Source organism: Ischnura elegans, chromosome 11 (genome assembly GCF_921293095.1).
Source record: "Ischnura elegans chromosome 11, ioIscEleg1.1, whole genome shotgun sequence".
Lineage (NCBI taxonomy): Eukaryota > Metazoa > Arthropoda > Insecta > Odonata > Coenagrionidae > Ischnura > Ischnura elegans.
In genome coordinates, this window is record NC_060256.1 from 63,394,419 (window position 1) to 63,409,540 (window position 15,122).

The following is a 15,122-nucleotide window of genomic DNA, read 5'->3' on the forward strand; positions in this document are numbered from 1 at the left end:
TTCGGAAGACGAATTGTGTGCCATCTTCAAGTCCGTGTTACTCATTGAAAGTTCAATTTCACACTGAATCGATACGACCGTTTAGCGAGGACAACAATACGGTTCAGGTGTCGCCCGATTAGCCGTAGGTCTTTTGAAATACTTTATGTTCTTCCCTTATGTTTTTTATACAGCTGATCACAGGTCTCCATGTATTCATGTATTTTGTATGTCTCTAAGATGAAAGCCGGTGTCGCGATTGAAAATTTTTTTTCATTGAGTAACACGGCCTTGAACATGGGAGACAAGTCGTCTTCCGAAACGTTGGCTTATACGACAGAATTAACCTGGTTGAGAACCCGAGAATAATTCGTTGGGATACATGTACTTTTTGTTCGATTTTAATTGTGCCTCTCTCTTCTCTTGTTTCTTATGTCGGTCTTTCATCTTTTCTCACTTGTGTCGTCATTCCTTATATCCTCTGGAGTTCTCCGCCTCCAAATGTTCCCTCGGGCTATTTCCACCCTAATGTTTGCTGTGAAGCAGAGAGGAAAATGCCTACAGATTCATCTCAATTTCCTTCTGTCTTCTCTTCCTTCATATGCCTATTCCTCAGCAACATCATCATCCGCCAGCTACATTTCCCTGTCATGGCTTTGTCGAGCCCGGTAATTACACATTTCTCGAAGCTAAAATATTACTTGGTCCGTATTTACCTTTTTTCTCTATTTTTATTCATACTGATATTATATTATACAAATTCTAGAGACTAAAAAAATCTATTTCACTATGTCTTTTCGGTAATCGATGCTGTCCGCTCGACCCAGCACTTGGGTAGTGACTCCAAATTCTCTGGAAATATTCTTCCGCGAAAGTGAAATGAATGGAAGGGGGGAATGCAATTGTTATTCAAAACAACTAATATTTCCAGAGTTTTTATTGTTCACCTGTATTTTATTCAGGCCCTTGTAATTTCACCTATACTAATCTACAGCTGATCTAACACTGATTTTTTTAGTGCGTGTATGATAAATATATTGATGGTGAATTATCATGACCACATTTTCTCAGGTGACAGATTTCTCGAACTCTGAACTTAGGATTTAGGTAAATGGACCGATTTTGGTACTTTTTAGATTGTTTTGTTGGCTGATTGTTATCCTGTTGAAATTACTAAACATGCTAATGGAAAAACATTTGGCGTAGAGTTATATGGAGGATAATAATTAACTACCGTGGGACATAAAACCATGAAGAGGCTAGCAATTTTCCCTACCATTCTACATTCCCATTTTGTAATTGTTACCGAGGAGTTTCATAAATTGCTTAATGATACTAAATTACTGTATTAATGTGACAATAGTTATATCGAATAAATGTTTTTCCGCTCTTGGACATGATTTCGGTTCTTATTTCCGCTTCTGCCTAATTTAAAAGTGTAAAAAAATATTTTTCTTATTTTTGTTTTTCGCGTCATTTTTTGTTCGTCATACCTAATATCTGCCTTGCTTTATATCCGATGATCTCTTAACATTAAGGAATCAGGGGTGCTTTGTGTATTGAACTGAGGGTTAAAAGTTCTAACCGTTGATAAAGGCGGCATACCTATTCATAGACCCGAAGAAGATGCAGCATTCGCAATGCTTTGAAAGTAATGATTTGGCTATAGACCCCCGGACATTAATTCTTGGAAGAGGTTAGGTAATGAAGTAATTCTCATGCACAATACGTTGATCAATTGCTCTCATTATAAACATTACCATATGTTCTCATCTTTTTCTTATTTTTTTTATTCTTACCAGTTCGAGTAAAATATACTCGAGTATCTATTAAAAACAGCAGGTGTACAGCAGGTGTACCTGCTGTTTTTAATAGATAAACTGTCTACTGTTGGTCGTTAAAGTGCCCACTAAAACGTTTCTTTCCGCTAAACTTGTATTTATTTGGTGTATTGTTATGAATATACCCTTGGGAGCGAAAAAAATGTTAGTCAAATGCAATCAGTCTTCTTTCAACGTGAAGGGCAATGATATGGCAGCCTTAAAAAGCCGTTGTTGTCCGTCGCGGATTCAAACTTTAGCCGGTAATTTGCCTCCATGTCAGCGACTACTGCCGCTTTCGTGAGCGTTTTAGCAGAGCAGAATTTCCTCGTATCTCTCCTCTGGAATCAAATCCTGCTCTCTTTCCTCGGCTGGCTGTTACTCGACCCCTCCCAACGATTCCTTCCCTACAGAAATCTGCATTAAATCCCTATCGCTTCCCTTTTCGAGAACTGCTTTCACCTCACAATGAACGCGAGCCCGGTCTGTTTTAAGCTCGCTCGTATAGCCGAATAAAAGTCTGAGCCTGGACGTTATTCAAAGCGATCCCTCTGGTGGCACTGGGTGTGCATAAGCCTTGTAACTGTCCCACGCACCGTAGGTGTTGTGAAGTCCATACATAATCTTGCGCTAGGTTGCTTTTATTTCTTTGAACGTGAGTTTGCTGTTCATTTTTTTGTGTGACTGGATATTTGCTTGGTTCGAAGTATTTGCTATTGTGCGGGCTCCTGGAAAATTTTCGGCCTTTGATCAGAAAGGTCAATAGTGCGAAATAACTTACTTTGTAATGCTCCACAAAAATTCATTATTCCGACCCTGGGTGTCAACTACTAGATAGTCATTATCAAGGCCAGGGGCGGATCCAGGATATCTTTCTGGGGGGGGGGGGGGCAGAAGCAAGGCCGTATCCATGATTTTGTTCTGGGGGGGGGCACAAGGATACCTCATAATAGAAAAAGAACACAATGATAATGGGACCGTATTAAAAATCTTGCATATTTTTTAAGGGTCTGGGGGAAGGCACCTGCCCCCGTGCCCCCCCCCCCCACAGATCCGCCTATGATTAAGGCTATGGATATCTAGTATTTGAAACCCATGGTCGGGTTTAATAAAGTTATGTGGCAAATTACAATGTGAGTTATTTCACACTATAGATATGTGGTTCCACCAAGTGAAGCCTGAACACTTGATATATATAGTTCAAAATTGTATGCATGAGTGCGATGAGTGTCTCTCACACAGTTTTTTGTTAATCTATTTACCAATGTATTTATCTTGTTATGGTCTGAATATGCAATATAATGTATATATGACGGAATCAAGTTTGAAAATTTTAAATCTCGGAGCTACTTATAATTCTTCGAAATTTTGTGGGAACAACGGTGTACCACTCCAGTTATGACTCTAATGATATGAGTAAACGAAATGTCTAAAAGTTTGAAATCAGCCTATTTCCTCAGCGCCATGCTTGAAAAAATTGTTATGACAGAGATCTAATGTTACTTCGCCAGAGTTATTGTAGTAAGCAATATTAATATTTTAATAATAATTAGTTATTTGTTGCTGCAGCTTGGCATTATTTATTTAAAGGATTATGAGTATTTTATAAGAAATTTATTAATGTGAAAGGAATAAGTTGCATGCAATGGGTGATTCAATCTTCAAACGTTTTCTTTCAAGGTATTTCACCGATCTGCTCAGGAATTGAAGTAGGTTGCATGATATCTATGAGCAGATTTTAACCTTTGCTAGATATATGTCAGGATTGCCTTCATGTTTCACGCAAGTGCAGATAGGAATTGCACGAATGGCTTAGTGGCTGCAGATTGACCTACATAACATTCTCGGAAAATTTTCCGCGGTCACTGGCTGCTTGTAGGTATTTTATTAAGCGTTCATCTTGTCATACTTTATATGTTGCTCGCGCATCCATCAATTAGTTACGCCAAGAATTCCTACCAAGTATCGCCATCATCCATTAATTTAAGTTGTATTAACTTATGAAAACAATGTTAGATTCAGGGTCGAAAAGCTTTGGGAAAGGCTGTGTTTCCTTCTAAAGCCTGTCCAAACTTGTGCACTATAGTCTTGAAGAGTACACCAATGTGATACCCTTCCTTTTTAAATATATGTGTTATTATAGATTTAATCGAAGTTAGAGACCCTCTTGATCCATTTATTCTCATGCATTTGGAATTGCGGGTCCTAACATTCGTAAACACCATGTTTTGGAGCCTTGCCTGTCGTTCAAAATGGAGGAGAGACAGTCTTGAAATACTGTGTGAGATGATTTGTCTTTTTTTATTAACAATAAAAACGAAAATGACTTTCGTATTTCCCTGTGATGTAGCTGGCCTTAATTTGTAGTTTGAAAGGAGCTACACGTTGCTTTTGTGCATTCCAGGAGGCCATGCTTTTATTTTGATTTTTAAGACTTCTAAGTATATAACTGAGAGTACTGTCACTGCTATTGAGTACACAATTATTATTTTCCCGATTCTTTAATACTACTTTAAAATTATGATATCTCGAAGAAAATTTATTTTAAAAGTAAAGTATGTGTTCAGTTTTTATGAAGCTTCGGAGCAATGAAACAGGATTTTATTTTACCCATTGGGTTCCTATGTGAAGGATACTCTGTAATGATTCACCGCTTAAATGGCTTTTTAAACTTCTGTTCTGCCGGAGGCGATCTTTCAGCCAACTTGTTGCTGCTTGCTGCGAGATTATTTAGCTCCATTCTGCTTATACCCTTCTGGCGACTCATTCGTATTGCTTTTTCATTTAATTGCCTTCATTTCATCACCTTTTCATGTATTATTATCTATTTATGCGAGTAGTCCGCTTTTTAAAAATTAAATGATTACTGCTAAGTCCCGCCTGGGTATCCCTATCCAGGGCATAGTTGTTCGTTCATGTGTAATTGTTGAACAATTGAATAAACGGCGATGTAAAAGGCCATTATGTGCTGTTTTCGGTGGTATGGGAATAATAAAAAAAAGCATTACTCTGCGTAGTGGAAAAATTAGTATATTTTGTTCAGTACACCATTTCTACCAGTACTAGTCTATATTACTCCCCTTCTTAGATATTTTTCAACCTCCATAATTAAGTACTGGATGTTTGTCTATCCATTCACTTGTTCAGGATCAAGTGTAAACGTCTTTCTGGGAGTGCCCTTCACATTAATATGTCAAGCTTTACTTATCTCTCAATACAGCATGTCTACCAGTGCGTAAGTATCTATGTATCTCCCCGAATACGACATTTTTCAATCATATTGGCTTCATAATAGAATAATGAACGTTTGTCTGTCCATTCACTTGTTTGGGATAAAGCGTAAACTCCTTTTTTGGGAGTGTACCACGAATTAATGTGTCATGCTTTACTCATCTCTTTTCGCCGATTATGGTCTCTCTCTTGTATCACTTTGTAGTGTCGCGGCGTCCCTTTTATTCCCTCCTTTATGTCCTGACCTCTCGGGAGGGAGTCCCCACCTCCCGCCCACGACGCAGACAAAGAAAGGCGAGAACTCTTTTGTCAAGGCGGTATATTTCGACCGGGGGGGAGACGACGACGACGGCCGTGGTATTCGTCTGGATTTTTTTTTCCCATTCCTCGCCCACTCCTCGCCCACTCCCCCCCCTCACTTCCCAGCGTTTATTATTTCCCCTTGAAGAGTCGGGGATAGTTAAGAATCCCCCCTTCTTCCCCCTCATCCCCCGGTTTGTCGGTCTCGTAGTCACCCCTTTGGAAGTAACCCCACACGCACACCATCGCATCCAATAGGAATTTTCCAATAGGGGTCCCTTCTCCCCGTCCCCATTCATAAAATTGTGGGGATAACCTCGCTCTCTCTCTCTTCGGGGGCGAGGTTGGGTGGGTGTGGGGGCGGGGAGGAGGGCAGGGCGATCTCTAAGCGCATGCGTAGTGGCCCCCAACCCCCTACCGCCCCCCCCCCCCACCAACCCATTCCGTTCCGAAGGGGTAGGGTGTAGGGCCGTTGCCTTAGAGACGGTCCGTGTCCCCCTCGCCCCACCCCTCGCGGGCGCCCCTTAGCGCCTCACACTCCTTGTTTTGCTCGCGCCTTCCCCCACCTTAGCATAGGGCCGCCTCTCCCCTCCCCTCTCTCTCTCTCTCCTCAGTGCCCCTACCTCCCTCATGCCTCACCCTGTCCTCAGCCCGTTTCGTGGGTCAACACGGCCACACGCACCGGAGGCGTGAACACGGAAAGAGCGGCCCGCGAGAGTCCCTTTTCCCCCCCTCAACCAAGAGTCCGAAGCCATGGTGGAAAGATGCGACGTAACGGCGCCCCAGACCACGGTTACCGGGAAGCAAGTGGAGGTAAGGGATCGGACCCGGTTTTTTCTAAGTGTTTGGTGAAACGGTGAAATTTTCGGGTCGGAGTCTCCCGTGATCCCGGTCCTTGAGCGGGCAATCTGTCTCAATTTTCGTTGTGTGCGCGTGTTTATGGCCTTGGAGAGAGGGCTTAATTAGTCCTATCCCGCGTGCGTTGTGGGGGATTCCGGTGCCATCGTGCTCGGCGATGTCCGAGAGTATCGCGTGTTGTGCTCCTGGGTGTGGATGGTCGAGAGAAATTTTTGGAAAAAAGTGTCTCCCCCGTCTCTCTGTGGTGCCAACATGAAGTGTGAACTTCGTGAATTATTTTTTAAGAGAGAAAGTGATCCCTCTATTCCCCACGTATTCTGTGTGTGGCTTTTCCATATGAGTGTTCTTCATAAGCGTGTATGTGGTTCATGAGTGCTTATTTGGATCTGGTTCAGTGTTTTCTGTTCTCATACTCTCAGTGTTTTCTCTGTTACGTGTATGATCATATTTATTGACTTCTAAATAGGCAGTTATCAACCTGTGTGAGCCATCCCAAATGTTCGTTTTCAATCGTTTCTCCTGAAGGTTCCTCTTCATTTTTTCTTTTTACCGTCCCATGATTGTTTTTTTAGTCTGTACTTCTTTCAAAATTCACCTGGAATAAAAATTCTGAAGGAAGTACGATTTTTGACGTTATTTATTTTCCACCCTGTGGTTCATACTAAATGTTCTTCCCCTCATAATGTTGCTTTTGGTGTTGTTGCCGTCTCTTTGATTGGATATGTCGGTGTACACCCTAAGGTATGACCGAAAAGATTTGCATGCAAGTGAATGTTTTGAAAAGTTGTCATGATCGGATAACGGACCCTTTTATTCCTACTCGTCTTTTGTATATTACCCTTTATCCTCTCTTATATCTGCTTCGCATCTTTAAGATTTGTCCTTTTTCTATTGGCTATCTTCCGTCTCGTTCTTTTGTTATGCATCCTGCTTGATCCATTCCTGCCAAAACGTTGTTCTCGCGCTCGGAGGTTGGTGCGTGCGATGACCGAGTTGGCTGCCATCCCGGCGGCGGATAATCTTGAGTACAGCGACAGCAGAGAGGGAACAAGCCATGAAATAACTCACAAGGATGGCCTTAACCCATTTAAAGCGTGTATTCCATTGTCGGAGGATTATTTACACTAGTATTTAGCTTCTTTTTGCTTGTGAGAAGCATGATTTAATTTCCGCTATTCGGTTATCACTGTTTGATTGTTGCGAGGTGTACTCTTAGAAGGGAAAAGGAGAGAAACTTTCATGCAATTTTCTCTGTTTTTAAATATTTTTCCTCAACCGTTCCTTTGTCTCACAACATGCCATTTCCTAGGGAGGTTTCGTGTTTCGCTGCCGTTACATTCAACACTTTTATATTTTTTTTTTTGAAAGGAAACTCTTTTGTAAGTTTACAAAATGTCTTTTCGCTAGCAATTTTGGTAGCTGGTAAGAATTTATGAGTTAAAATTAGTATGCCATTACTTTACTCTTGTGTTATAAATTTAATGCATGTCCCAACTGGTATGATAGTATTGTCATAACTCCTCGTAACGTTGCGGCAGTAAAGGTATTTCATCGTTCGTCATGTCTAGATATTTGCGCTGTGAATGTTCTCTTCACCATTACATATACATTGCCTTCATTTTTATGGTAATGGACGGATATTATATTATCGAGCTGATGAGTTAAGTCAGAACCCAGCTACAGGTGCGCGTTCGTAATTGACTCGGATGATTTGTGTTTTTTTTATATGCGCGTTCGTAACTGACCCGGATGATTTGTGTTTTTTATATGGTATTTCGAGAAGAATTTTCTTAGGACCCTCAATAGAAATATCGTTATGTATATGTGCGTTGTATGTATATTGGTATCTTAAATAAAAACTGAATCGGAAAGTTTTCTTCCAATTTCAAAATATTTTGACCGCGTTGTCAGAAGCTAGAATCAACTAGTGTTATCATCTATTCCAAGGTAGTAGCCTTGCTGATGCATTTTGGTATAAAATAGTTTCTCTCCTATAGCAGTGAAAAACTATTCGACAGTTTTCATTAATTTCTGTGTAGAATTTTCTCGCTTTTCGTGCACGCGATAACTTCTAAAACATAACAGGGGTTGTTTATACCTATACCCTTTCGTAGAGAATCGTAGAACTGTTTCGGACCCTGAAGTCGCCATGTCTTCTTGTTCGAGTTAATCCTGCGTCTCTTTTTCATGGTACTGTATTTTGGCTTCATAATTCACTTTGACAAATACAAGTGGAAAATTCGTCTTTTAACGGAAGAATGTTATTATCCGTTGATATATGTTTAACTCAAATCACTGCTGCGATAATGTATGCTCTTGTAAAATATTCGTTACGTCTGTGGAATAATAAGAAAGAAACTGATATTCAGGCGCTTGCATGATTCTCTTGTCGAGGATCTTCTCATTATGCATATAATATACCAGGGTGTCTTGTTTAAACTGGGAGAATCGAAATCATGCGTGGATTTTTTGTCCCTAGAATTATCATTGAATTATTCATGAATTTTTGCTCAAACTGGGAATTTGAAAATCTTTTATTTCAAATTCATTTCACATAAACATTTTCCAATTAAAAATACATTTTCTGGCCTTAAAAGTGTTTGTCGTAATTTATAGAAGAAAATTTTATTTACGTGAATTCCTCGCTAGGTATTCATAACATTTCAAACTGCGCTTTATGAAAAATGCATAAATATGATATTACTTACAAGTGTTGTAGAAAAATTTGGGTACTTTTAAATACCTATCTATAGCAGTAATCATGTAAGATTAACCTGGAATTTTGTAAAACGTCCCTGGAAAACATGGAATTATACATGAATTTTTCTACTCTGATTGACTGGAAACCCTGTATACGGTATACACGACATTATCATCTTCAGGATATTTTTTTCGTATTGAAATGGGAGTGGTTTTCTCGAAGTTTGAAACCGCCGTGTCATTTATTCGAGTCCCTCCTGTTGCCATGTTTTTTTTGTCCAGGCCTCTCAATTATTCCGAAAATGTCTCCCTACCCTCCTCTCGACGCCCTTTCTTCCTCGCCCTCATAACTTGTATGAACTTCATTCAACCCCACCGTGCACTTTTTCCTCCCCCGCAATCGTCCAACCCCTTCCCGCCAAACTCTACATCTCTACCCCTACCCTCATCCTCGTTTCCTATTAAAATGCCCATCTCTATCTCTCCACCATTTGCCTATTGCTCGGACCTCTCCTCCCATGATGCATGTCTTATCCTCCCACGTCTGACGCGCAGCCTCTCCCAGAACTGTAAAGCCCCCCAACCATCCCATCGTCTTTCCTGAGTTTCTTCTTTAGGACTTCCGCTTCTCGTCTTTTTTTACGTTATCATCACTTCCTCTTTGCTCTTTATCATTTTGAGTGTTTTGGGTGTGGTTTTTTCCTTCCTCGAAGTTTTAGATTTTTTTCCTTCTACCAGCTAGTATTGTTTTGAATTATGCTTTAAAAATGGAAAAAAAATATTTTTTTCCATTTTGTAAGTTAGAGAGTCTACCAATTGGTATAAAAAAAACAGATTTTAAAGCAGTTGAACTCAAATGAAAGCAAAATAACGCGCGCTCTCTACTTGAATTTTCTACGAAATGCTCGGCGTGTCATTAGGGGATGATTAATTTCTAAATGTTCTCTGAAAAATATTTTCCCTCATTAATCATGTATTATCTTATCTTTGCCTTTAGGATGTGTTATTATTTTCCACATCATTGTCAAATAATTTACCCTTTTCCCATCTAATCCGAGGATTTCGCGATATGAGCTAAAGTCGAAATCAGGAAAATAATTTACCTCAGTCCTCAAAATTAATACTTACGTGATTTTACACTTCATGAAGTAATCATCTTTGTGAGTTCCGAGCTTACTCTTAGGACTTTAAAAACGTAAGATTTGACTTTGTGATCTATCTAATCCGTTCGTTACAACAGAATTTTCTCATTTTTTAGATAGTAATTCCTCGGGGGTTTTTATTTTTTGACGGTCGAGTTTTTTTTTGACAGCCTCAATAGTTTGCCCTGTAAATTTATGTCTATCTAGCCTTTTGAAATAATTCATTAATAGTTTTCTCTCGTTGTTTTCATTTATATTAGCCTGCATTATTTTTTACCTCTTCTATCGCCCTCTAAAATTCGCTAGGTACTTAGTATGCCTCCACTTTTGCAGTGCCACGAATGTTTTCTGTGCCCTTGCTGCGTAATTAGAGATGTTTTTTTGTCTCTTACCATATATTTCGGTGTTAAATTACATTCCTTACAATGCACATTTCCGGTAGCGTGGCATGCTCTCCTTTAGATAGATTTGCTCTTTCTCGTTGTTTCCTTTCAGCTTGGTTTTACGTCACACTCAAATTTACGACCCTTTCTTTATGTTCTTGCTTACCCAACCTTTTGGAATTAAACCTGTTGTTGTCACCTCAGTTAACCCGCCTTCCATGAATTCGGTCGTTAATCGTGATCGCGACCTTAAATTCCCTCCGTCAGGGCTCGTGATGGTATTTTTTAATCTTTCTCTCTTGCGTAAGATCAAGATTAATTCTTTAATCAATATCGTAGTGGTCACATGTTATAGCTAGTCTCCTTTTTGAACGCTAACTAGTTACATTAAACCGACCGGCGGGAATTGCTTGTGGATATTCTCACCTATTAAGGCGTTGTTTGCTTCGCCATTGGCTGTTGCTTATAAATCACAGTGAATTGACACTTGACAACTCTGTCGATTTGTAAAAATTCTAGATGAAACGAAATATTAAGAGAGTAATGAATATTTTGCCGTCCAGCAACTGGTGTCATTTTCAACACCATGCTAACTTCTTCTAGCACGAATAATTTAATTCCTTTTGTACAGTGTACTATGTCTTTAGGGTAATAGCTACAATATTATTTTTCTTTTAAATTACCATAGATATTTATCAAAGCATGGCTCGGTATTAAAGAGGGATATTACTATTCTACTTCTATTGTTTAAAATTATTTTCCCAAGTTGCATTTGGGTTTTTCAAATTTGCGTAAACCAAGTTTAAAAATCTCATTTTTATCGCTGAGCTGTATTGTATAACAATTGCACCTTTTATGTTATTCATATGCTGGGGAAGTAGTGTGTACCTTTCGGTAGCGGCCCATAGTAATCGATCGTTATCATAGACTATATGTTTGATAATTTTTTTAACCATTGCGCGTTTTTAAGAGGAGTTATGTGGCGTTATTGTTTTTAATTTACCTTTTTACGGATTAAATAAGCAGTTCAGCGTCTAAAAATCAAGATAACATTCTTCGTTAAAACGCTGATGAATTTATTCTAAGATTTTTTTATTTAACTCATCAAATTTTACACATTGGAATAACTGAAAATGTCGTTGATTGTTTTATTTTATCCATATAAGCAAATGTCTAGTTCAGTATAGATTACCTAGGCTCATTAGAAACTCAGTGAACGCGAGAAATCTTTATTCATTTAAAATATATTGATTAGAACACAATCTTGACGCGATGTCATCGTGCGAGTATATTTGACGATTACTCGCAAATTGGTATTAATACTCTTTTTCCTGTCAGTTCAGTCTGCCAAAAAATTTTATGCCATCGTATCGAAATATTATTTTTATTGTCCCACCGTTGTTAATTTTGTATTTTAGTCTAAATTTTTGTCCACAGTTTCATTTTAAGGCAGCAACAGCTCGACCAAGATAGCGCGTGATTAAACCGATCTCCCATCCAAAAATACTACTTTGCTTTTTAAATACCGGAGAATAAAAAATTGACTCCAATTTGCCTCAGCATAATATGCTACTAGTTCAGATAATTTATTTAGGCCTGTGTTTTGAAGAATTTTTTGTATCCTCGAGCGTATGCAGCCATATAGTCATGGTGGGCACGCGTGTCCCGTATGTTTGCAGGTTACAATTAGTATGGCGTTCCTAAGCTTCTCGCGATATAATTGCCGGTGGGTTTGCGGGAACCTACCCTCCGGTTGTGTGCCTTATACAACGGATCTTAAGAGTTTACATATCTGAACATGTGTAGGAAATTGTGACGCATATTTCCTTCGTTGCTGCTGAATGTGATCCTAAAATAATATAGGTATTTATATTTTGTAGTCACAATTCGTTAATTTTATGCTAGTTACGATATACTTGTTGTCTATCCATCTCTAATTTCTTAAAATTTCCAATCATCATCACTCTAAAGATTCATTGATTTAGCTTTTTTTTCCTCTGTTCGCTTATGTACAGTACTTATATTTTCTTTCCTATGTACTCATGATCTTTCACATAACTCATTAGCTAGCTGCTCTATATATGTTATTCAAGGAGACCCAGCTTTTTGTTCGTTGTATTTCAAACTCTATTCTCTTTAATCATCGAATTAAAAGATATGATACGTCACATAATGCACGAGCGAATTCACTTTATTCCACTTTTTAGTGGCTGATTTTTGATCTGGAAAAGTTTAGTTTTATAATAAAAGTTAGCTTAAAATAATAAGTCTCTGCCGGCGATAATCTATTCTGTTATGAAACATTAAATTTAACTGCTTCCATTTTCTGTCTCGTTTCATGTTAGTATTAGTTTTCTTTTCTTAACCGGCGTCGTTTAGAGAAAAATTGGGTTGCGGATCGAGCATTTAAAGAAAAACATTCTTGTTTCGGATGGCAATATATTGTAATGAATTGGATGTTTGCTTTTGCTCCATATTTCAAAGAATGTGTAATTATACCAAATATTTTTTTGTTACGAATCGACGTTCGTGACTGATACATATTACTCACTCTGTCAATCACTCTTGCTCGAAGACTCTGGAAGCAACGCGAAGTGCTCCGAAGCTCACTGATTTATGTATTCCTTCGGTATCCGACTATAGATTTATTGATCTTGCTGTCTTCGAAGATAAATGTTGAAATAAGTTTGGAAAGGTAACTGTATCAGTGGGTGTGGTGTCTTTTAGGTTTTTTACTGAGTTCATTGGTAGCTGGTAAAATATTTTAACTTTAAAATACGACGATTCCGCTTGCTTATTCATTTTTGGAAAAAAACCAACTGTATATTCGCTAATAGAACTTTATTTATTGTGTACATCTAATCGTGTGTTATCTAAGTAGATACTATAATTTTCCTGTTGGAAATACTATTTTGAACGGTTGCTTATCTCAGAAATTCGATTATCGTGGTTCGAATCTTCCTTAGAATTTCCATTTATTCAAGATATGTATTAATATAAGCCTCTACTCTCTCTACATGCGGTGGCATCTTTGGTACTGAGCTTATTCTAAATTAATATGTTATAATGTACAGTTAGACCTGCGACACTAAGTCTTTAAAAAAGTGATTTTTTTCCCACCTTCGTCAAACATCGCAAGTTTGGTCGAAGGGTTGCGATCTAGGTATTTCGCTAGAATGCCAACGCGTTCAGCGAACCGCGATGCGATTGGCAAGGGGTCAGTATTTTAATGTAACTGCACGGAAAGGAAGAGACTTACGCGTTGGGAAATGGTGGCGCCGCAGGTGGTCGTGTTACCCGAGCGAAGTTTTCTCGCTCCGTGAGCAAAAAGCGCTTGGGGCGAGGGGGAGGGAGCGCGGATAGGAATAACTGATTCGATTAGAGAGGATATGCCCAGTCTATCTTAATGTCGTGCTTGAAATATTCAGAAAATGGGAATGAGAATTTTATTGAGAAAATAAATCCCAGCCCGCTCCGATCCAGCCCCTTCCAGCATTGCGATCGAAGTTTTCAAACAGAGAAATAGCTTACACCATGTTTCTAACTTGGCCAAAGAAATGATTGGAGATTTTGTCGCTGGTATCTTCTGTTATTCTAGGTCTTCATTGAGTACCGTGGTAGCCAGTAAAACTTTGAAATTTGGCGATTCTGCTTGATCATTCATTTTAGAAAGACTAGCTGCGTGTTCACTATTGGAATTGTTTGGTCATATCCACTTGCTGTCATCTCTATGTTTATTTTGGGCGTGAAAGGTTCAGAAAATGGGAATGGAAATCATATTTAGAATATATGACACAGTACGCTCCGATCGGTCTGCCCTTCCTATCATTGCGAACGAATTTTTCTACAAGAATTAAAGATTTAAAAACCATGTTTCTTACGTGACCGACGAAATGATTGGGGATTTTGTTACCGGTATATAATTTTTTCCTACTTACCTTATATAATTAGCTGAATCTATAATCTATATAACATGAAGCCCCTTAACGACCACTCATTCATTCATTCACGTATACAAATGTTTGGGGTGAACGAGACGAGATACGGCAAAAAGTCTAATGAAGACCCCCTCTAAAATTGTCTGAAACCCCAGGAAAAATTATGAAAACACTAAATTTACAATTATTTATCCGTCTATTCAATTAAAAGTGAGTATAGGGATAAGTTCAAAAAATGGCCACCAAATTCCAATGGCGGCGCGGCAGTCATACAAACGAACAATCATAGCAACGTATTTGTTTATGCAAACAAGAGGAGCTAAATTGGGAAAGAAGATAAAGGAAATGAAACGAAAAACTGATAAATATAAGGTAGGAAATTAAGAAAGTAATAATTGAAGTGTCTATTTCTTTGCGTCTTCTTTCCGCAAGGACAAACACCTGTTTAAATCAAAGCGCATTCAAATGAAAAGCGGAGAAATGTAAGGTAAGAAATTAGTTGTTGTTTTTGGTATATTACATCGAGAGTGTGGTGGTTATTAATTTCAAAGTTAACAAATGCTCTAAATGCCATATTAGAAACATGATTCGTGCTGTTGACTATAGTTCGTATCTTGTTGGCGATACACGATTGTAGTAGAAAGACTTTCAAACAAGTCTTACATAATATAGGTTGGTAAAAATGATTTTATTATCGTGTTTTGTGATGGTGATAACTTTTTATTTTTGTTTACGTTCTTTTTTCCGTTAATTTCCTTTTTAATGTACAAT

General features: G+C 38.5%; 1 protein-coding gene across 7 annotated transcripts in view; it reads left to right on the forward strand.

Annotated features, from left to right (window-relative positions):
• The window catches only part of LOC124168311 (synaptosomal-associated protein 25), a 460,832-nt gene that overhangs the window by 315,980 nt on the left and 129,730 nt on the right, over positions 1 to 15,122 (forward strand). The window contains exon 1 of one of the 7 annotated variants that reach the window (XM_046546475.1): positions 6,061 to 6,143. The exons of 5 other annotated variants lie outside the window; for them this stretch is intronic. In XM_046546475.1, coding sequence (XP_046402431.1) covers positions 6,084 to 6,143 — 60 coding nt within the window. In that variant the 5' untranslated portion in view covers positions 6,061 to 6,083. Of the gene's footprint in view, positions 1 to 6,060; positions 6,144 to 15,122 lie in introns of those variants that run through there. One more of the 7 variants, XM_046546474.1, reaches the window with a different exon arrangement.